Genomic DNA, 22,909 nt, shown 5'->3' with positions numbered 1-22,909 from the left:
GTGGCGCGGAGGTGGGCAGGCTTGGGCGAACGGACTCGCTTTCCCATCAGGCTGCTCGGTAAGGCGCTGTTGTGTTGTGGCCGGAACTAGGAGCTTTAAGATGGCGGCGGCTGTGGGGCGAAAGTGAGCGGCGTTGACGTCCAGAAGCGTCGCAGGAGCGGCGTCTCCCCTGCTTTCCTTGGTACTGTCGGCGAGCGCTGAGAGATAGGGGCTTGTAGCAGCAGGGGGCAACTGTTTCGGGTCAGGGACAAACCGGTGGGGGGCTGCGATTCAATTCTTCCTCATCGCCTCCTCCACGGGAATTTTTTGTTGGGCTTACTCTGGAACCTGTTCCCCATATATTTACATTAGCATAAGAATAATATAAAATGTCTCTGAGCAAGTGCAAAGGACATTTCCCTGTTGGCTAGGTGACTCAGAATCCCCCACACATCGGGATTTATGGGGTTGATGTTTCTGGCAAGCTTAAACCAGAGCGGCCGGTTGGCTGCCTCTCCCTCCTCTCCCCCCCTCCACACACCTCTTCAAATTTAGCATTTGTGTTGTACTCCCTAAATTTATAAACTAAAGATTGCGGTAGCTAAAAAGGCAAATGCGATCTTGGGCTGTATCAACAGACGTATAGTGTCCAGATCACTCAAAGTGATGGTATTGCACCACAATTTAAGGAAGATGTAGATAAGGTGGAACAGGTCCAGAGGAGGGCAACACAGATGGCGAGTGGTCTGGAGAGCAAGTCCTATGAGAAAGGTTGAAGGAGCTGGGTATATTTAGCCTGAAGAGAAGGCTGAGAGGGGATATGATAACCATCTTCAAGTACTTGAAGGGCTGTCATACAGAGGATGGTGCTGAGTTGTTTTCTGTTGCCCCAGAAGGTCGGAGCCGAACCAACGGGTTGAAATTAAATCAAAAGAGTTTCCGTCTAGACATTAGGAAGAATTTTCTAACAGAGCGGTTCCTCGGTGGAACAGGCTTCCTTGGGAGGTGGTGAACTCTCCTTCCCTGGAGGTTTTTAAGAAGAGGCTCGATGGCCATCTGTCAGCACTGCTGATTCTATGATCTTAGGCAGATCATGAGAGGGAGGGCAACTTGGCTGTCTTCTGGGCATGGAGTATGGGTCACTGGGGATGGGGGGGAGGTAGTTGTGAATTTCCTGCATTGTGCAGGGGGTTGGACTAGATGACCCTGGTGGTCCCTTCCAACTCTGAGTATGATTTCAGGTTTGGATGCAGATCTCTTGAGTTCCATTCTACCTCTGGGAGAAGAGTGAGGCATCAATGGTTTCACACTCTGCTTTGCAGGAAGAGTATGGAGTTTGTTCAAAACGGCTCTGGTAGCTCGGATTAGGCAGAAAGGTGGTTTACAAATCTTGTACATAAATAAATTCCTAGATCAGGTTTTAAACAACTGAGACTGTTACTTCATTTCCTATGCAGGAAGTGTTAACCTTATATGTATTGTATTGCATGTGTGCAGAGCATGTGCAAGAAATTGGAATGTGTAGAAAGCCATGGCTTTTAGAGAGCCAGTATAGGGCATAAGTTCAGACTAGGACTGTAATGACCCAAGCTCAAACCTCCACAAACCTCACTACCCACCCTTGGGTTGGTTGCTGTCTTTCAGACAACAAGCTTACCTTGTTGTGAGGCTAAAATGGGGGAAAAGGAAATTCTGTGTATATTATCCTGAGCTCCTTATAGTAAATGCAGGATAAGAATGTGATAGTTTTTTTTTCAGTACACCTGTGTGCAACAAAGCATTCATAAGATCTGTTGTCACATGTGTGGTTTTGGCTCCTTTTTCAAAACAGGACAGCAAAACAAGGAGCATTCATCAACTTGTATAAACTTGAAGTCATTCATCTGCACATGCTAATTAAATTAAGGGGATATTATGTAAAATTGCTTATTAGTTGGCAATTAAATTGGTTTCTAAACACTAAACCAACTTTGTTAAAACTGGGTTCTTGACAAGTCTACTAATATCCCATATTAATTCATTAGTTTTTGTGGAGGACCATATTGAGAAGGGAGTGGGAGGTGGTGCCCTAGGGTTGTGCCCTCCCCATCAGAGAGCCAAAAAGTCCTTTGCTCGACATACTTTCCCTGTATGCTTCTCTTTCATGACTTGGATGGTAATTGGGGGTGGGGGTGGGCAGATGGCATGCCTCAGGGAACCCATTTTGTCTTTGGAACCTACCATGCTGGTTTTTAGCTTATACATCCAGAAAATAAATTCCAGTATTGCAAAATAGATTGTATGCCATTTAGAGAGGAAGGGTTTTCAGTTTATCTATTGTAGGTGTCTTCAACATGGTGCCTGTGGGTTCTGTGGTGCCCTTGGCTCCCACCAAGTAATTTTAGAAAGTGGGTGGGGCAAGGTGGGGCTCTTGCCCAGTAGGGTGTCTGGTTGACCACTAAACAGCTGATACAGACTAAAATAACATTGTTTGTATAGCAGCTGCCACAACAGTGAATTTTAGTCACTCACCACCCTTTCCTGGTGTATTTTATTATTACTCCTCTTCTCTCCTGCACTTGGGATTCCTCTATGTATGTGACTTCACCTCCCACAGCAGCCATTTTGGGATTGCACCCACCATTCTGTGTCAGAATACCAAAGGCACCCACAGGCCCAAAAAGGTTGGGAACCTGTGATCTATTGGGTTATGTCTATGACTTATTGAGAGGTTTCCATACAGAAATATGTTTTCTTTATGTTGTTGTTTTCTGATGGAAGTCTTTCCTTTTCCACAAATTAACACATCTCTCCCTATCAAGATGGCTGGGGAAACCATTGAAAAGAGAGAGCGGGATTCTTCACCCATCAAAGAAGAGCGAAGACGCTCACGCTCGCCAGACCGGGAACGTGACCGAGATCGTGATAGGAAAGGCTCCCCTATTGCCAAGGACAGGAAGCGTCACCGTTCCCGTGAGAGAAGGAGAGGAAGTAGGTCAAGATCCCGGTCCAGGTCCAAGTCAACGGAGAGGTAATGCTAGAGTGGTGCTATCCCAGTTTTAGGAGGTAGTTTGTCAGTCTGGATTAAATCTGTACCTTTGAGTGGTGAGCTAACTGTGGTGATTTGCCAACTAATGGGACCAGGCAGTTTGACTCAGAAGTATGGCTGGAAGCCAGACTGATTCAAACTGGGCTTGTTTTTGTTTGTTTGTTTTTGTGTTTTGAGGTGGTATCCAGCTTCTCATGGCATGCAAGGTCATATATTTTACAACTGCACTGAGCAGCTGTGGTTTGTTTCATTCCCATAAGATACTTGCAGAGTTTTAGGGATATATTGTGCATGCTTTTGTGCATACAGTTATGTGCCTTAGAAACACTAGGGCTGCATACACTCTGTGCTTTTAAAAAAAGAAAAAATCAGTACAGAGTTATCCCAAACCATACTTCAAGAAAAGTTGATTTCTTAGATCTGCTTAAATTATGTAGATTTAAACTTTGTCTGGGCTGATTCCACACAAAGCAATTTTTCTTTGGTGGTCATGCTGCTGCTGTGATTGTTGGTCAAATTACACTTGCAATGGAGATTCCAGATAGCACAGGGTAACCTGATTTTTCATTATTATCAGTTGTGGTTTATCTTTCACGCCAGATCTTCACTGCACCCCCATCCCCACCCCACTGTCTTTCTGTTTCATAATTCTTTGCCTTCCCTTTAAAAAAATGATGCATGCATAGAACTGATCGAGAATAGTACAATTCTAAATCCCTTTTTAAAAAATCCGTGCATTCTTTCAGTTGTGGTGCTGAGCAAGATGCTGGGACAGATCTCCTCCCAATCTCACTGCATAATGGTGTGGATTCCTTCCCTTCTCCATCTCCCTTTGGGCTCAGTTTCAGTGCTGGGCTGAACAAAACACTGGTGCTGATTTACCCCCACACACACACATACACCCCAATCTCCCTGGTTTTGTATTGCTGTACTCTAGTAACTGCACTGCAACGTTGCCTTGACCCCCTCCATCAGTTCCCTTCTCTTTCCCCTGTATTTGGGCTCCATTTCAGCGGTAGACTGGTGAAGACGCTGGTTCTGATTCACTCCCCCACGCACATACTGGTGGCAAAAAAAAACACCCCATTTCCCTGGTTTTGTATTGATGCACTCTAGTAACTGCACTGCAATGTTGCCTTGACCTCCCCCCACCCAAAAAAAACCTCAGGCAGGAGTTTACTGTCCAGAGGAAGGGAAAGTTTCCTTCCGCTCAAGCATAAGGTTTACCTTTCTTTTTTGAAAACAAGAAAAAGATCGTTCGAACAATGTCATGCTGAGAACGTTTTTTAGGAAGGGATTGTTTTGCAGAAAGAACTGACTGTGTACGACTTATGCAGGAATGTTGGTTGATGTCATGAGATGAAAAAAAGTGCACAGCTCAGGTGGTAGAATTGGGGGAAATCTTCCATGTGGAATCAAGCATGCTTATTTTACATAATTTATGTGGTTGCAAGTTATGAGGCAGGGAGCTTGTAAAGGAGCTATGCAAGCTATTGAAACTCAGCTCTAAAAATGTTGCTCTATCCTGACTGCTCCATTCTGCATCTGAACTTAGACTTAGCATTGCCGGTCTGCTTAAGTTGGCCTTTGTGGTAGACTTGGCAGTCTATGGCTGACTAGGCACACTGGCCCGAACCTCTCATGTTCTTCTCTGTTTACTCCAACTTCACCTTCCTCCCCTCACTTTGTCATCTCCCCTGTACCAAATTTTAGATTTGTAAGTGTGGGGCCTGTCATCTTGCACTCTGTAAAGTGCTGTTCACACTGTGTCAGGCCTTTGCTGCTAGCAGGGGTAAAGGCTCTTGACATGAGCAGGCCAGCTTCTGGCTACACACCAAGTCCTTGGTTCCCATGCCTGTAAACTCTGTGTACAGTTTGGCTCTTCCTTTCTTCCACTGCACTGATGTTTAGTCTTCCTGTCCTGGAAATAGCTTATTTCAGGGATGCTTAGCCGTGTTTACCATCGTAGCCTGTAATGCTTTTAAACATGTAACCTTCCAATGTTTCGCCATTATCAGCCTCACCTGCATGCAAGCAGTCAGTCGTTTTATCTGTCTTTTTGCTCCTAATAAAGTATTACTGCTTCAGGACTACCTGCCTGGATGAGTTTACTTATGGGATGCTAGGGACAGATGCCTGATCCTGACACACTGATGGTGCTATATAAGCAGTAAAGAAATTATATCTGCTGTGCAGCACTAATGCTCATCTGAATCAGTCAGCTCCAAATGACCATTATTTGAACACATGAAGCTTTCTTGTACTGAATCAGACCCCTGGTCCTTCAAGGTCAGTATTGTCTAGTCAGACTGGCAGTGGCTGCTCCAAGGTCCCAGGTGGAGGTCTTTTATATCACCTACTTACTACTTGATATTTTTATCTGGAGATGCTGGACATTGAACCTGGGATTGAACCTGGCAAAGCAAATTCTCTGCCGCTGAGCCACCACCCCTTTCTGAAGTTCATGATATTACCATAAGCAAGAATTGCATCTGTCTATGTAGCTGTAAAGAACTGTAGCAATATGTCTATTGTGCAAAATGGCTCCCCTCCTTTTTCCAACAGAAAAAAGTGAGAGATATGGGGGAGCGCTGAAAATAGTTCTCTTTACTGTTTTCTTCTTTAGTATGAGTGAAATGCTTCTTAAGACAATGTTCTTCTCGCTCAAAATGTACAGCATGAAGAAGTCTGAGGACTTTTTCCGTTTTTCTAGTGGAAAAATATCTTTTTTCCTTTTTAGAATGGCTGAAATGTTTTTAAGACAATGTTTTACTCTAAATGCATAGCATGGAAATTTCTATAGGTCAGTTAGATAATGATAATTCTTGATAATACATTATTAAAGAGTTCTGTGTTTTCAATGTTATAAAGTTTAACTTGATATAGAGATATAATGGTAGTCTTACATATTGTGACTATGTGAAAATATTTTTATCGAAATAATACTCTTACTGGTGCTTACTACAGAATTTGTTTTCTACCTTCAATTTTAAGTTAAGATGCATGTGCTAATATAACATCGAGTGCAACAGTTTGCAGCTGTTTCTCAAGCATTGAGTGTCCTTGCAATTTTTTTTACAGAAAATGAAGACATTTATACTTTTAAATTCAATAAATATGCCAAATATTATGATGTTAGTTTTAATGGGGAAGTAAATGTTGCATATATTTCAGGTTTTCCCACCTGTCCCCAAATTGTTTGTTTCTATGGCTTCAGAATTTCAGGAAATTTTACATCTCTATCCAGGGCACTGATAGGAAACAGATCTATCTCTGTTTCATCTACAAGGAATCCTGTTCCCAATCCACCACTTTTTGCAAGGTGTTTCAGAGACAAAGCAGGCTGTGGTTGGATCCTCATTTGCAAGTCAGTCTTTGCAGTTTTGATGATTAAACATTTACTTAAAAAAAAAACTGTTGAAATTCTTAGGAGCGAAAAAAGTTTCAACAGCAAATTTAGCACTTCTATTGTGCTATCAGAAAAGTGTGCAAACATGTTGCTTTGATTATATTTTTTAGGCCTTTCTGCTATATTTTTAAACTTCAGTGGTTTTGTGCAGACTGTATATATGGTAATGTTGAGAGGATGGGCTTTTTCAATTTGATGGTGGGATTGGATAGCCAGATGAATTAAGCAGAGCAAACGCATTCTATATTTTATGCTGGTCTAATGAGGGGGTGGGCTTGTTTGATCAGTATGCGCTGAAATGTGATCTTCATAAAAGACATTTCTTTGTTCTTTTATAGGGAACGAAGATATAAAGAGAGGGAGCGAGACAAAGAACGGGAGCGCAGCAAGAAAGACCGGGAGCGGGAGAAGGATGGGCACCGAAAGGACAGGAAACGCTCCAGGTAAAATACTGTTCTCCTGTAGGGAGTATTATGGATAAAGCAGCTGGAAGGAGTTGTTACCCAAATCGCTATGCATGTGAATGTCCTGTAACTAGCAAAAGCATCCCCATGCTAGCATGAAGGAAAGACATGCATTTGGGGGTGAAAATATATTTGGGATCTTTAACCCTGTGTATACCAAGGTCCAGATTCAGACCAACACCTTAAAGAACGAGAAGGAATAAGCTTACTTAAACAGCAAAAGTATTTTATTTCGTTTACAGAAAAGAAACTAGATTAAAATATTGTCGAAGGGTTTCACGGTCAGAGTTCATTGGTTCTTGTAGGTTATCTGGGCTGTGTGACCATGGTCTTGGTATTTTCTTTCCTGACGTTTCGCCAGAAGCTGTGGCAGACATCTTCAGAGGAGTAACACTGAAGGACAGTGTCTCTCAGTGTCAAGTGTGTAGGAAGAGTAATATAGAGTCAGAAAGGGGTTGGGTTTGAGCTGAATCATTGTCCTGCAAAAAGTATCAAAGGTAATGTGCTAATCATTGTCCTGTAAGTATCAAGATAATGTGCTAATGAGGGTGTGGTATGTTAATATGGAACCATTGTATCCTGAAGTGATCTGTTAATGTGTGAAATCCAAAGCTAATCTGCATGGCTCTTGTGAACTGTAGTCTTTGTTAGTCTGGAGGTTTTCAGGACAGGAAGCCAAGAGTTTAAGAATGAATAAGGCTTGGCTTCCTGTCCTGAAAACCTCCAGACTAACAAAGACTACAGTCCACAATAGCCATGGATAACCTACAAGAACCTACAAGAATCAAACTAGATTAAGTTCGGCAATAAAATGGATATGTACAGAAGGGAAAAATGCAAGGATAAAATACAGATACAATCCCAAAACCTTTCCCTAATAAATTGCCTGACTGAAAAAACTGAAAGGGGGAAACAAGACTTATAAGCCTGATCTTGGGGAGAAGAGAGGGGTTCCTCTGTGGCTATGAGGCAGCTTCAGGAGCTGAAATTGACCGGGCAGGAAGAAAATGCAACAAGGTGGTCTGTGGAGTGATATAAAGAGGAGAATGTCAACCACAGGAGGTTCTGGTAACTGGATAAATCCAAACCGGCTACAAAAACTGGGGCTGAGGGGTAACTCTTTACACCATTTTTCCAAGAGTGAGGAGGGGAAGGGTGTTTGCATTGGAATGTGACACTGAATTTTCATCAGTCTCTTCAGAGATGAGCTAGTTTGAATAGAAAGTCTTTGTTTGCATTGTGGAGGAGAGTCTTCCTTGTTTGTATTAAATGTATCATAAATGTTCCCTTGGGAGATTTGGAAATTAGATATGTAGGTATCTGTGGTTGGGCACTTGACATGATTGGGGAAGTGCAATAGCCTTCCTGTCCAATCATTAAGATATGGGCAAAACTGCTGGAATTGACCTGTTGCTTATTGTTTTGGAGATCTGGGTTGTTCGTTAAGATCAAATTATCAGGAAGAGGCTCTGAGGTCCTTGGGGAAACAGCGTCCAATTGACTTCCTCTTAGGATGGGCTTTGCATGAATGATGGAGGAGTTGCCCTACATTCCTTACACATTTAGCATGACTCATTGCCATTTAATATTAGTTTGATACAGACTCCATCTGTCATTTCTAGGCCCATGCTGAGATGTACATATGTACAAGTGAGGATTAATTGTTATAGAAATGAGGATCCCTTTGGGGTGAGGGCCCTGGGGGTGTCAGAGTTGTCACAGGTACTGCAGGAAATCACTTTGTTGCATGAACGATTGGACAGCAGTACAGAGTTTGGGGTTCCTGAAGAATGAGTTCACTAGGAAAAATGACCAGGAGTTGACCAAGGGTATCATTTTCCTATTCTTTTTTAAAATGATGCTCATATTTTTACATTTTTCTGTTTATGTCCTTGGAGCAATCGAGACCAGACCTTGAGATACAATAGGTATTTATCCCCCAGGTGAATGCCTTCCCTTAATCAGCCACAACTAGAATCAGTTACCCCAGATCTTATGTTACCTCTCAGAAATACTGGTACTGGTTAGATATGTAAGATATATGAACTGTTGAGCCAGGCACTTTTCAAACTGTGGTACCCCAGGCAGCGGCCCAGTTTGCCTCAATGGCTAGGTCAAAGGAGTGACTAGCAACTTGCTTAATAGATATCTGTATTAAAATACTTATGTTTGCCACGAGGTGTTTAAAATCCTAAAGAGACCATAAAGCCAAAAGCAACGCACAAGCTATGGGTAAGAAATATAAAACTTTTATTATCCTGCATTAATCATAACATTAAAACCATTTGTTAAAGTTTCATTATATATGTGGCCTTAGAAATGCAAGCTTAATTTTAAAATCAATATTTCCCCAGAGTCTGCACAGTGATTTTAAGGAGTTAGACAGGAGAGTCAACTATACTGGTATTGATAATTGTATCATTCAGTTCTGTAATTCTGGCCCAGATTTTTTTCAGAGCATTTTCTAATTTTGAAATCCAGTTCTTATTATATTTTACATATGTTTTGAATGTCATATACGTATTGTTGCATATTGCTTCTATTCTATTGTGTAATAAAAAAGAAGAATGGAGTTACTCTCACTGGACTGACTACCACTAATTAACATGGGACTTATTTTTTAGTAAACCTGGTTAGGATTGCTTTCAGAATCCCTTTAAAATATTTTTCTGTATGTATATTTGAGAGGCCATGTATCACATGTTATTGATCTTGTCAATCAGGATATCAGGTCAGACTTACAGAAACTGGATTCATGGCAGGATGACCAAGTCCCACAGTAGGATCATCACTGACCAAGAGCGAATAGGGCTGCAGATTTGTTGATCTTGCTAGCAGCATAATTTCCTAATGTGGGCTGCTACTGGAAACATAATATTTCCCATGCAAAATTAGTCTATCTTTTCCATTGCCTATAAAATACCCTCACAACATATTGGTCCTGTACAGAGAGCTGACCAGCATCCTTCTGGCACCTTCTGCTAATCTTAGTATATGGTAATCTTAGTATCTGCTAATCTTAGTATATGAGAGCCAGCATAGTGTAGTGGTTAAGAGCGGTGGTTTGGAGCAGTGGACTTTAATCTGGAGAACCGAGTTTTAGTCCCCACTCCTCCACTTGAAGCCAGCTGGGTGACCTTGGGCTAGTCACAGCTGTCTTAGAGCTCTCTCAGCTCATCTACCTCACTAGGTGTCTGTTGTGGGGAAGGAAAGGTGTTTGTAAGCCGGTTTGATTCTCCCTTAAGTGGTAGAGAAAGTCTGCATATAAAAACCAACTCTTCTTCTTCTTCCTCCCTCCTCCTTCTCCATCACCCTTGTGTGTTAACAAAGGCCCGGAATTAAAGCTGGCAGCCTTTCCTGAGAACAATATATTGGGGAGAGCCGTGTTGATAGGCTGTTTGCATCACTTCTGACTCTCACTTCTCTTTTGAACAGAAGCATCTCTCCGAGTCGTAACAAAGACTCCAAATCCAGGAAGGACAGAGATTCTCGCAGGGATGAAGAGGATGATACAGGGGGCAGGAAGGAAAAGGTGCTGCATGTACTTTCAAGGGCTACAGTACTTCCTCTCTTGTCACAAGAACCAAATGATAACTGAACTGAAAGAGCAGCTTTTCTCTTTATCCAGTCTGCCTAGATCAGGGGTGGGGAACCTTTTTCCCCTAAGGGCCATTTGGATATTTATGACATCCTTTGGGGCCATACAAAATAATCAACTTAAAAATTAGCTGGCGAAGCCCCAAGCAGGCAGTTGCCCCAGATGACCCCCCCCCCCGGCACGGGCAAGCAGGCAGGCATCCAACCGGTGGCGCACTAACCACCTGGTGGCACAGGATGGTCTGTTGCATCAGCCGGGCGTAGCCATCCAGCCGCACGCTGGAGTTGCTCCTGCTCTGCATGGTTGGGGCCGGATTCTACAGCCGGCTGCTGCTACCTCCACTTGCAGGGATGAAATGAGGACTCACTGGCTAAGAACTCGCCCCCCCCCCCCGTGCATTCTGGCCCTACCCCCTTTAACACCTCCATTGTCGCCACTTCCGCCCCCAGCCCTCTTGTAGTACATTTCTCCATGGCCCAGGTGGGAAAAGGTTAACACAGTTTCTTGGGCGGTCCTAGCAGCTCCATAGCTAACGACTCTTCTGCAAGGGGAAAAAAGGTTCCTTTTCTCAGCAAAACAAACTCACATCCGCCTTGAATAGAGGCTATTCCTGTCCACGGGAGGGGGCAGCTCACCAGTCTTAGATCCTTCTGAGCTAGAGATCTGCCAGGACCCACAAAGGGCCAGACCAAATGATTTTGCGGGCCTTAAACGGCCCCCGGGCCTGACGTTCCCCACCCCTGGCCTAGATGCTAGTCCAAATTTGACTCTCCCACACCACACTGATTCCCTTAATTAAGAACCTCATTAACAAAAGTAATTGATGTATTTTAGAGGCGTTTTCCCTGGGTCTCTCAGGTGGGAATCTTACCTCTTGGTTGGGAAGCTTCAGCACCACTGTGTAGTGATTCTTTCAGTCATCTTTATATTCTTCTTGGTATTGCGCATCTAGGAAATGTGCATGGTGAGATGAAAAGAGAGACCTCGATTATACCATCTGCATGGAAACAGTTGCACAGATGCCCTGTCAGTCTTGCTGTTCTGGAATTCTGTGGCATTGCTTTTGTGGTAGCAATTCCAGAGCTTAGAGGACTTTTCCAGGATCCTGACGGGCATCTCTTGTATTTGCAGGCACAGCCACTGTCCCTGGAGGAGCTGCTGGCTAAGAAAAAAGCCGAGGAAGAGGCTGAAGCCAAGGTGAGAGCATGAAGCATGCCTCCTTTTTCTCGGCTTCTACCTGCCAATCCCTCGGCTGCTAGCATGAGGCCAGCTAGCATGTGTGACTCAGTAGTCTCAGCAAAAAGACTGCCAGATATGTCCACCCCTTCATTCAGCACTTTTCCTAAAAGAGGCACACACAGTTCACTTGTAGCCTTACTAGCTTGCGCTGGTTTCTTGCAGCCCAAATTCCTTTCCAAGGCAGAACGGGAAGCTGAGGCCTTGAAGCGCCGGCAGCAGGAGGTAGAGGAGCGACAGCGGCTGCTGGAGGATGAGAGGAAAAAAAGAAAACAGTTCCAAGAGATGGGCAGGAAGATGCTGGGTAAGGCTTCCTTCCTTCTGGGTGACTAGATACCCAGCTAGAGTGATTTTTGTTGAATTCCTGTTCTGAGCTTGGGACAATTTGCTCTTTTACCCGCTTGCAGAGGATCCCCAGGAGAGGGAGCGGCGTGAGCGGAGGGAACGTATGGAACGGGAGACCAATGGCAATGAGGATGAGGAGGGGCGGCAGAAGATCCGCGAGGAGAAAGACAAGAGCAAGGAACTGCATGCCATCAAGGTAACACATACTGGACAGGGCAAAGTTCCAGGCCTCCATTTTATCTCTCTTTCTTGAAGGTGAGATCCCACAGGTTAAAGCAAGAAGGCTGGGATTGGAGGGCGTTTTGGATGCACATCTGATTGGCTGGGTCTCCACTTAAAATCGAGGCCAAGATGCCCTAGTGCAGGGTGAAATCAGCACAACTTGGCCATCACTAGTCTTATGTGTTGAAGCACATTTTAAAATGCCTCAACAGACATCCAGATCACAATTTGACATGTAATGAAGAAGATTGGTTTATGAGCGTACATCATAATAGAGCCCCATATTGGGCCATTTACAAACTCAGTCTGGTGTGTACTGGTGGTGCTAAACCATTGGTTTCAGACTGGGAATCTAGTCATAATCTGTGCAGTCTTATTGCCACCTCTTTTACCCCCCCCCCCTTTTTTTGCAATGTAAAGGCTAGCCTGTTTACGATCTTAAGACTGGTCTGTTACAATGAGTTTTCTGTGAAGTCACTGAATATTTTTGGAATACATGACTGAAGAAGAAAGTAGCAGCCTAAGCTCACCACCATCATACGTCACACCTTCCTGTAGCAGTGACCTAATTGTTTTAGTTATAGCGTCAGTTATGAGTAATTTGGTAAGGCAATGTTAATAAAAAACTAACCTGTATTACATGCTGCTATTATATTATATAGGAGGCTTGGGGAGATAGAACAGGAATCTGAGGTAATTTCTGTAGCTTTCCCCCTCCCCTTCTCCTGGAATGATTCACACAAACACCTTTTCACAATACAAAAAATAAGTTTGTCCCTTCTTTAGAAGGGCTTATGCTTAGTGGTTTAGGGAAACAAGGTATCTGCTATTTATGGTGAGGACAGAAGCTCTGCTCTAGAAAAGTTCCAATTTCACCCACACACATGGCTTTTACAAAAATGACAGGCTGTTCCAGTGATAGAGGTAGGAAAAAAGGATTTTTCTTGGAACGTCTCACTATACCCAAGAGTCTCAGAATCTTGACATAGTATAAACTTGTTTCCTGGGTTGTTTTCCTCAATCCTCTCACAAGGCACTAACACACTATTTCCCTAAGGTAGCACAGGGTACTGCTCTATTCCTACCTTTCCATAGGGTCCTGAGCCCTGTGTACTAAACTAAAGTTGTGTGAGACCTTTATCTTCAACTGGTAAAGCCAAACTACCTAACTATTCTGGTAGTTTTCCCTTTTTTCTCTGCTGCTTCCCCAAGCCTTATCTGAGGCAATGACAGACTTTCCCTTCATCTAACTCTCCCCCACCCCCCACCCACCAGAGGTTCCTCAGCTTCTCAATGGCTGATGCCACTTAGTATCTGCCTACTCCCCCTGTAGACAGGGATTTGCTGGGTTGCCTGGAGGGCAGAACTAGAGGCCATACATCACAGGGGGCATCCTCAGTTTACAAGATCTTGTGTTGGTAGGCTTTTTCAGAGCATGCTTGTATAACTGAAATGAAAAGGGATTTGAGCCTAGGGACAAATGTTGAGTTGGAGATGAACCCAAGAGAAGTGAAGCATGAATCTGAGGTTTTTTATGGTGTTAGCTGTCTTGAGTTTCGACCTGAGATAATACCAGAGTATAGATTGAATGAATAAGGAACAAGCATTATTCCACCATTGTCCCACTCTTTCATTGCCAGGAACGGTACTTGGGTGGGGTCAAAAAGCGGAGGCGCACCCGGCACCTGAATGATCGCAAGTTTGTCTTTGAGTGGGATGCTTCAGAGGACACTTCCATTGACTACAATCCCTTGTGAGTATCTCTTTGGGAAGGTGGTCCAGAAAGGAGCCTGTTGTTTCACAGCCTCCAATTTCTTTATCAGGGGTGTGGTGCAAAAGAATTAGGATATGCCAAGCTCCCTGAGGAAAAGATAACTTGAAAGTCCAGGATTTGGCACTTTTAAAAAGGATGTGCAGGTTTATAAAAATTGCTTTCCATTAATGTTTTTTTGGGTTGGATAATTTGTTTTTAGTTATTGACTTGTTTTGTTCTAGTTTCTTTTGATTGGGGAGGGGTCAAAAAGAGAACTGCTACTGTGCTAATAGTCTATGAGTGCCAGTGTTAACTGAGACAGAGTCCTTTTGGCCACTTTACTTAGTCTGTCTTGTTTTAAACTCACATGTATAGTCTTTCAGGATTTCTTAATCTACAGCTTGAGGGCTCGAAGCTTGTTTCTTTTTTAATAAAAAAGGGTACTTGTGATTCTCAGAAGTCTGTCAGATTCCCTGTAGAAGAGGCCACATTTCACCCCAAGCTGTGTCATGGCTATTGGACTCTCTATTCCTCAGGTACAAGGAGCGACACCAGGTTCAGCTGCTGGGGCGAGGCTTTATTGCCGGCATTGATTTAAAGCAGCAGAAACGGGAACAGTCCCGCTTTTATGGAGACTTGATGGAGAAACGGCGCACACTAGAGGAGAAAGAGCAAGAAGAGTAAGTAACAGAGTGGGAGGGAAAGTAAGGTTTGGATGGGGTTTACAGCTTGTGAGAGTTGGAAGATTTATCTGACTTCAGTGTAGCTTTTCTGGATTTGCTGTTCTGTGGAAGTGTTCCATGCTATCAAATGTATCTTATTTCACTGCAAATCAGCAGCCAACATTCTGGATGCTCATTATGAGAAAAATAAGTTATGCAAATTACTAACATGCACAGGCTTGATATGAATTGTTGGATGTATTAGCCTCATATGCCTTTCAGTATCTGGGGAGGTAGCCATAAATTGCCTGCCTGGGTAAGGGTGTTAACATGAAGCCTTGCAAAATATTGCAGTAATAGAAGAGGATGGAAAAGTTGGAGAACAATAATACTTGGTGGACAACAAGTTGTGAAGGTCAAGCATTTTTTCTCTTCCTATGGAAAACCAGACACTTTTTTTAGATTGCTGTTCAGACTAGACGTATCTTCCAATAAGAGCTGAAAACTTGTAGATTTTTTTGAAAAAAAATCTGGATGTACCAAATATCCTGGAAGTCATGTTCCTTATTCTTGACATGATCATAGTTTTGTAGTAAAGCAGATTTCCTGCATATGCCCTTTTGTAGGTAAATATAAAACACCCTCTGTTGGCTCACAACCTATTTATCCAATTGTTTTGGCCACTGGCAATCACTGCCACTAACTCTTCTGACTCCCCCCTTGTGTGGTTTGCCCTCCTGCTTCATAGGACACGTCTGCGCAAGCTGCGTAAAAAGGAGGCCAAGCAGCGCTGGGATGATCGGCATTGGTCTCAAAAGAAACTGGATGAGATGACGGACAGGGACTGGCGAATTTTCCGGGAGGATTACAGCATCACAACCAAGGGAGGCAAGATCCCCAACCCCATCCGTTCCTGGAAGGACTCCTCGCTGCCCCCTCACATCTTGGAGGTTATTGACAAATGTGGCTACAAGGTGAGATCTAAGTCATTAATCCCCTGTCATCCATTCTGACATTGCTAGAAGTTGCATAAGCATTTGTCTTGGGAAAGTTTGAGAATCAGGCCTTTTGGGTTATCAAACCTGTTCTGGCAAGAACATGTTGTCTAGCGGATATGGGGACGGCTCAGAGCCAGAGATTACTGCAGTGTATGACTGTCACCTTGAACTCCCTTGGATGATTCCACCAGAAGTACAGCACCATCCTCACAGGTTTTGTCCCTTTTGCATAGGAACCTACTCCTATCCAGCGCCAAGCCATCCCTATTGGTCTGCAGAACCGTGATATCATTGGTGTGGCTGAGACTGGCAGTGGCAAAACTGCTGCCTTCCTTATCCCACTGCTGGTATGGATCACCACCTTGCCCAAGATTGACAGGTAAGATACCGGCTGGGACAGTTTTATGTTGGCAGGGCATTCAGTTAGCCCAAGGGGTGTCTTTGACTTGAAGATAGCCCCTCCCCCCCCCCCCGGCAAGGTCTGGTCATGTGTACTGGCAAAACTCAGACTTGCACTTGTGTCTTATTCCTTGTTGAATTGGGTGAGAGTCAATGTATTTATTTAAAACTTGTGAGTGAGGCTTCCACATTGGTAGCATTGACTGAAGAGGGACCACAGCCATGGAATGATACGAACCTAAAAATAACTGTTCTGGATCATACCAAGGTTGGTCTGGTCTGCTATCCAGCCATATACTACTTGGAAGCTAGCAAGCAAAGCATGTTGGAGAGAGCCATCCACTATGTGGTGACTTGTCTTTCTCTTGTAAGCCCTGCAGTGACCATATGGGGAGTATCTTGCTTTATTTTGACCCAAGTCAGCTTTTGCCTTGAAAAGAACCTGGTTCAGTTGGAACCTATTGACTTCATTAGGCCTGCATACCAGGTAGTACCCTGGTCAGAAGCCTCCACTTATACAAACTCTCACTGTCACTGCTGTGCTGGTTAGCTAGATCCAGGTCACAGACACACATATGTCTCTGCATCTGAAGTCACCCCTTAATTTCATAAGTACTAGGAGGTCTTTGGATGGGAACCTGTGGAGTCTCTTAGGATACAGAAGGAGCAGTTCCACATTGTTTCTCTGAGAGTCAACATATGAGCGTCTTCATTACAGGATTGAAGAGTCAGATCAGGGCCCCTATGCCATCATCCTGGCCCCCACCCGTGAGTTGGCTCAGCAGATTGAGGAAGAGACTATCAAATTTGGAAAGCCTCTGGGAATCCGCACAGTCGCTGTTATTGGTGGCATCTCTCGTGAGGACCAAGGCTTCCGGCTGCGCATGGGCTGTGAGGTAAAAGGGGGTAATTGACCTCAAATATTAGGGTGGATTGTTCCCTTTCCAAGCATAAAGGATGATCTTGTACATTGTCTATGCACTGTAGAAATGGTAAATTATAACCTTAGTTGTCTTTCACTGCATAATCAAACTCAGTTCTCTGCTTGGGTAGGGCTTAGCAAATGTGTTTTCTTTAGTGCTGGGGAAAGGGAAGAATAATAGACTGTGGTTACAAGGGTGAACATAAGTTCATTTCTGCCTCTTTAAACCTGCTATTTCCTTCCCAATGCTCCAGATTGTTATTGCCACTCCTGGTCGTCTCATTGACGTGCTGGAGAACCGTTACCTGGTGCTGAGCCGCTGCACCTATGTGGTATTGGATGAGGCTGACCGCATGATTGACATGGGCTTTGAGCCTGATGTGCAGAAGATCTTGGAACACATGCCCGTCACCAACCAGAAACCTGACACTGACGAGGCTGAGGACCCTGAGAAGATGCTGGCCAATTTTGAGTCGGGCAAGCACAAATACCGACAGGTCAGTGGGGCCCAGTGCTCTTGCTGTCCAGTGCTTTAGCAAAGTACCAGGGGTCAAGTAGATCAGCACTTTTCTGTGTCTGGCACAGAAATTAGTCTCTAAATCCAAGTTGGCCAAAACGTCATATCTGAACTGGTGTCTTGTGGGGAGGGTGTCTTTATAATTGTATAATTTCCAGGAAGCCAAATTCCATTCCAGAGTTCAGAATCATATTCATTAAATAGAAAGGAAGTTAAGCTTGCTGGAAAGTACCCTGTCCTTTACAAAGAGGGAAAATGAATTGTTCAGAGCATAGTTTAATTGAGAAAGAGGAAAGCAGAACAGAGATCATATTAAAGCTGGGCGAATTTGGGGCAGAAAAGAGAACAGCTGGGAGAGATGAAATGGTGGGATAATCAGCACATGGAGATTGAGGATTTCAAGAGAGAAAAAGTGAATTCCCTTTTACATGGATATGTCTTTCTTAAACAGATATAAGTGTGGAGACTGTGTCTGGTGATAGTTGAAGGGAACTTCCTGAAGAAAGAGAGATTAAGTGGGAAATTTTAATATCTATACACTATCAACCAGTCTTTATTGCATTAGCAAAAAAGCCCTAGCAACAATACAAAACAAAGTACAAAGTACACCAAGATAAAAAGTAATACAAGAAAAATATTATAATACAAATTCATCATTAAAATATATATCTAATAACAACAACAAAAAAGAGCATACAGTCCGGAGACAAATTAGAAGTGATGGGTGACCCAGAGTGGGCAGTCACAGGTAGTCAGCGTGCCCCATCGTCTTTTTATCCTTCATGCTGGCAGCAACAAATCTTGCCCTTTGGAAAGTAATGAATTATCTGCCAGTAATATGACTAATTTTTCCTGATCTGACCTTCCTGGGAATGGGATATTATAAAATCGATTATGCTCAATCTCGTATCTTGGACATTGGAATGTACATTCCCCACAAGATCTGCTATAATCCTACATGCCACATCTCCACATACTGTGGTTACTGTGGGAGCTCTCCAGTGGGAGAGAGGCAGGGATCCATTTCATTCATTTCCTTTTTGCATGCCTGGCAGACGGTGATGTTCACAGCCACCATGCCACCTGCCGTGGAGCGCCTGGCCCGCAGTTATCTGCGCCGGCCTGCCGTGGTCTACATTGGCTCAGCTGGGAAACCGCACGAGCGTGTGGAGCAGAAAGTCTTCCTCATGTCGGAATCGGAGAAGAGGTATTGATTGATTTGGTAGCTTCTTATGGGAGGGGACAGCGGGAGCTTGGTTTGCAGTGAGGGCGTGCTTTGGGAGATGCACTGTGGGTCGTCTGGGAGTGGTAGAAGTACAATTTGGATTAGCTGGGCTGTTTTAATATCAGGGCTGCATTTAAAAAAATGTGTTCTGTACGTAGGCATTTAAAATCCAGTATCACATTATAAGCTTGTCTGAATTATCCCATCATTTGTAGCATATGCATAGCCCTGGTTATAAAATAGGGCTCCCAGTCCAACTGAGGCTTGTACTGTAATGGGATCTGTGGAATGGGCTTCCTGTACTTCCCTTGGAAGTTCCTTATGGCTCAGAATATGAAACTGTTCCTGAATCACACTAAGAGGAGCCCATGTTATCAGGAAAGTATAATACTGATGGCTCAGGCAGCATGAAGAGCAACAGGGTTGTGCATGTGAGGGGCTGGAGGGTCAGAAGAACAGTGTAGGAATGACTTCCTTTGTGTGAATGCACATCATGGCATGTAGATCATCAATACAGATGGGCCACGGAATATGGTTCAGCATAGGCTTCCCCAAATGATGGAAGTTTCAGGCAGGATTGTGGTTTCAGGTGGTGGGTATTGTCTCTGCGTTTTCTGAACAGCAGAGCATTAAATTATCCCAAAGGGTATTGTAAAGATGAAGAAAGTCTTTCATACAGGGCGAGAGATCATTACTTCTAGGAACAAGTGGGGAATGTCTCTACTTAATTAACAACTTTGGGCCCCACCAATACTACTACCTACATTTTTGCTTATTCATTGTCTTCCCTCCTGTCCCTTCACAGGAAGAAATTGCTGGCTATTTTGGAACAGGGCTTTGATCCACCCATCATTATCTTTGTCAACCAGAAGAAGGGCTGCGATGTACTGGCCAAATCTCTGGAGAAGATGGGGGTAAGTGGTGGTCCCTCGTAGTATGGTGAAATGCAAAGTTCTTTATGGAGGTACCAAAGACCTATGTAGGGTTTACCTCTCCATCTTTTGAGGCATCTGAATTACATGAGTACAATCCCTGTTTTATGCTGAGGGAAGGAGCTTTCTCTCACCCCCACACAGTAAACAAATAACAAGTGCAGCTGTTGAGCTCACAGCAGCTTGCAAGACAGTTTGCCACTGGCTATGCACAAGCCTGTCTGCAGAAGCCTGCATTTGGGAACCATACTGCTACTTGCCAGTTCTTGGTTTGGCAGTTTTCCCTTTGGTATCCTGTAACCAACATTGTTTGTCCTGTGAGTACTACAAGAGCACTTGGGATTGGTAGACTGCTCTGCTCTGCTGTGTCTGGTTGAAATTCCTGATTGACTTTGCCCCTGGAAGGAACTCTTGCTAGCCTGTGCTTGCTTAATTCCATCCTAGCTGGCTATGTCCCAATTTAACTCATCATTCTCCCTGTTTCTGCAGTATAATGCCTGCACACTTCATGGTGGAAAAGGTCAGGAACAGCGAGAGTTTGCCCTCTCCAACTTGAAGGCTGGTGCCAAGGACATTCTGGTTGCCACAGATGTGGCTGGACGTGGTATTGACATCCAGGATGTGTCTATGGTGGTGAACTACGACATGGCTAAGAACATAGAAGGTGAGATGATATCCTAGTCACCTCCATTGCCTTGGAGATCTTTTAGGCACCCCCCCTTCTGTGAGGCATAACTTCGGTAGTTCTTACTGCTGAACTGATGCTTGTGAGATGGGGTGCTGTATGCATTCTGCTAGCTGCTTGACTAAATTGGTCACCTCTGTTAAATCCCAGAGTGATTTGAGTTACCAAGCAACAAAGAGATCTGCTGTCCAGCCCCCCCCTTCCCCAGCACTGAAAGCTTCTATAGAATACTAGCAACAAGTCTCAGCCAAGAACTTTTTAGATGGCCATGGGCAATCCACTCTCTCAGTACCATTTGTAACACAAAAATAATAATACTGGCCTACCTTATTGGACCATGGTAACAATGACTGACAATATTTGTGAAGTAGTTTGAACACTCAGCTCCTATCTTTCTGCGATAACCTATTCTATGCAACTGTTAAATGGTGTCTAGATTCTGTCTCTGAGACAGGTGTGTATCTGGGACCAGTGAGTCATCACTGTATGGCTCTTAGCCAGCTGCTATATCCTACAGCAGAGGTAGCTGTGGCTTGCCTCTTCGTTCCTCATCCTGCCTCTCCTTCCATTCTTGCAGATTATATCCATCGCATTGGTCGAACAGGAAGAGCTGGCAAGAGTGGTGTGGCTATCTCATTCGTCACCAAGGAGGACTCTGCAGTCTTCTACGACCTCAAGCAGGCCATCCTCGAGAGCCCAGTATCCTCTTGCCCACCAGAGCTGGCCAACCACCCAGATGCCCAGCATAAGCCAGGGACCATCCTTACCAAGAAGCGTCGAGAGGAGACTATCTTTGCCTGAGCTCTGTAGAAATGCTGCAAGAGGTTCTGCAGTTGTGGCTGGGGGACACCCTGCTTCATGTCCTGGAGCTTAAGCAAGACTGACTGAGAGAGTGCCTCTCTCCAGATGTGAGAGGCAAAGGCAATAGTTTTCATCCCTCACTCCAAAAGGAGCTCACTGTTCCCCTTGTGCTGTTGATCAAACACCCTGCACAGAATCTGGGACCAAACAGTGGGGACTGCAGCCAGTGGGGGAAAAGATACATTGCCTAAAAATCCTGATCTCTTCACTTTGTTCTTGTTGGATCCAATGTTTATATTTTCCTCCAGGCAAACTTTCTTAATCCTGAGTTAAGAAACTGTACTCAGGCTATGGCCAGCAGCCTTACTTTGCTTTGTTGACATTGACTTCATTGTCTGACTGTGGTCTAGGCTGCTACATGTTGTCTGTCCCTTCTCTACTCTTAAGATCAGGGTTTAGCTCTGCCTGAGAAAAGCCACTGCAGATTATAGGCAGATTGCTGCAGATGCTGTTTATTTTGTCCCAGGAAAGACTTTACCTTTCCCTAGTTCCAGACTGTTGGGTTTCAGTCTGGTAATTTTATGGGGGAAGGAGGTAATCAGAAAGCTTGTTTATCCAGTAGAAAGAGGGGACAGGGGTTAAAATATAGAAAGGCTCTCTGATATTTTTAATGATGATTTTTGCTTCTATAAAACCAGGTGAAACGTTGCTGAGGCCTTTTGTCAAAGTCAAGAATAAGAACTTGAGTTCAGGCAGTGAGGAACTGGTCCTGTGGAATGATGTAATTGCTGTGTCTTTTGAATGTAGCAGTGGCCCTTTCAAAAATAAAAAGGCAGTTCCCAAAAGAAGCAAGAAAAGTTGGGTTATTGATATTACTGGCTTTAGTGTGCAACTCAAGAGAAAAACAGCAGCGAGTCTTTGAAGTGTGACAAGGTGAGAAAGAATAAAAGAGCTTATGTTTTTTTTTTTTTTTAAATCTGTGTTCAGATCCTTCTTCATGCCTTGAGTTTCTCATCTTTCCCAAGACAAACCCTGGGAATGGCGGAATTCAGTCCAGAAAACTGTTTCTTCCTGCTGCTCACATCCTGTTCTGCAATGGTGAAGAATGCAAGTTGCACTTGGAAAAATAATTGCTTCTCTGTAAGGCTGCTTCCCACGGGATGGTTTGTAACTCTGCTACAAAGACCAAGGTACAAAATCCACACACACCTCATGTCAGTTCTGATAGACTAGGGGCTGTTTAACTGACCTTTTTCTCAGTAAAACTATATCCCAGCTAGAAAAGGATCAGGATTTCACTTCTGGGTATTTTACCAGAAAAGAGAAAGTTGGAAATGCACAAACTCCATTTATACCCAACACAAGACCATACTTTGTACAGTGGTAGTCATACTGTGGTGCAAATGGTTGAGAGAGAAGCAGCCTGCAGATCTTGCTGTAACTTTGTTGGTGGCCACTGTTTCAGACTAGTGGGCTACAGGATATGTCCATAGAATCATAGAGTTGGAAGGGACCACCAGGGTCATCTAGTCCAACCCCCTGCACAATGCAGGAAATTCACAACTACCTCCCCCCCACACACCCAGTAACCCATACTCCATGCCTAGAAGATGGCCAAGGTGCCCTCCCTCTCATGATCTGCCTAAGGTCATAGAATCAGCATTGCTGATGGATGGCCATCTAGCCTCTTCTTAAAAACTCCAGGGAAGGAGAGTTTACCACCTCCCGAGGAAG

The 22,909-nt window shown here is 44.0% G+C and overlaps 1 protein-coding gene across 1 annotated transcript; it reads left to right on the top strand.

The window, feature by feature from the left end:
- Positions 1 to 93: 93 nt before the first annotated feature.
- DDX23 (DEAD-box helicase 23) lies at positions 94 to 21,197 on the top strand. Its single transcript, XM_056856696.1, has 17 exons — positions 94 to 181; positions 2,781 to 2,989; positions 6,755 to 6,859; positions 10,316 to 10,412; positions 11,610 to 11,675; positions 11,880 to 12,018; positions 12,122 to 12,255; positions 13,922 to 14,034; positions 14,571 to 14,714; positions 15,445 to 15,670; positions 15,928 to 16,073; positions 16,812 to 16,989; positions 17,270 to 17,512; positions 18,588 to 18,739; positions 19,563 to 19,671; positions 20,179 to 20,353; positions 20,952 to 21,197. The coding sequence occupies exons 2-17, from the start codon at positions 2,781 to 2,783 to the stop codon at positions 21,173 to 21,175; spliced, it is 2,460 nt and encodes an 819-aa protein (XP_056712674.1). The 5' UTR covers positions 94 to 181; the 3' UTR covers positions 21,176 to 21,197.
- Positions 21,198 to 22,909: the final 1,712 nt, after the last annotated feature.

Source organism: Euleptes europaea, chromosome 1 (assembly GCF_029931775.1).
Source record: "Euleptes europaea isolate rEulEur1 chromosome 1, rEulEur1.hap1, whole genome shotgun sequence".
Taxonomy (NCBI): Eukaryota; Metazoa; Chordata; class Lepidosauria; order Squamata; family Sphaerodactylidae; genus Euleptes; species Euleptes europaea.
This window is presented reverse-complemented; position numbering and strand designations above follow the sequence as displayed.

Excerpts from the sequence above, each read along its gene's own strand:
- DDX23 (XM_056856696.1), top strand. The coding sequence starts at position 2,781 with ATGGCTGGGGAAACCATTGAAAAGAGAGAGCGGGATTCTTCACCCATC. Across the intron at positions 14,035-14,570 it reads TCCATTGACTACAATCCCTT|GTACAAGGAGCGACACCAGG; the intron begins GTGAGTATCTCT and ends TCTATTCCTCAG. Across the intron at positions 16,990-17,269 it reads GGCTGCGCATGGGCTGTGAG|ATTGTTATTGCCACTCCTGG; the intron begins GTAAAAGGGGGT and ends CCAATGCTCCAG.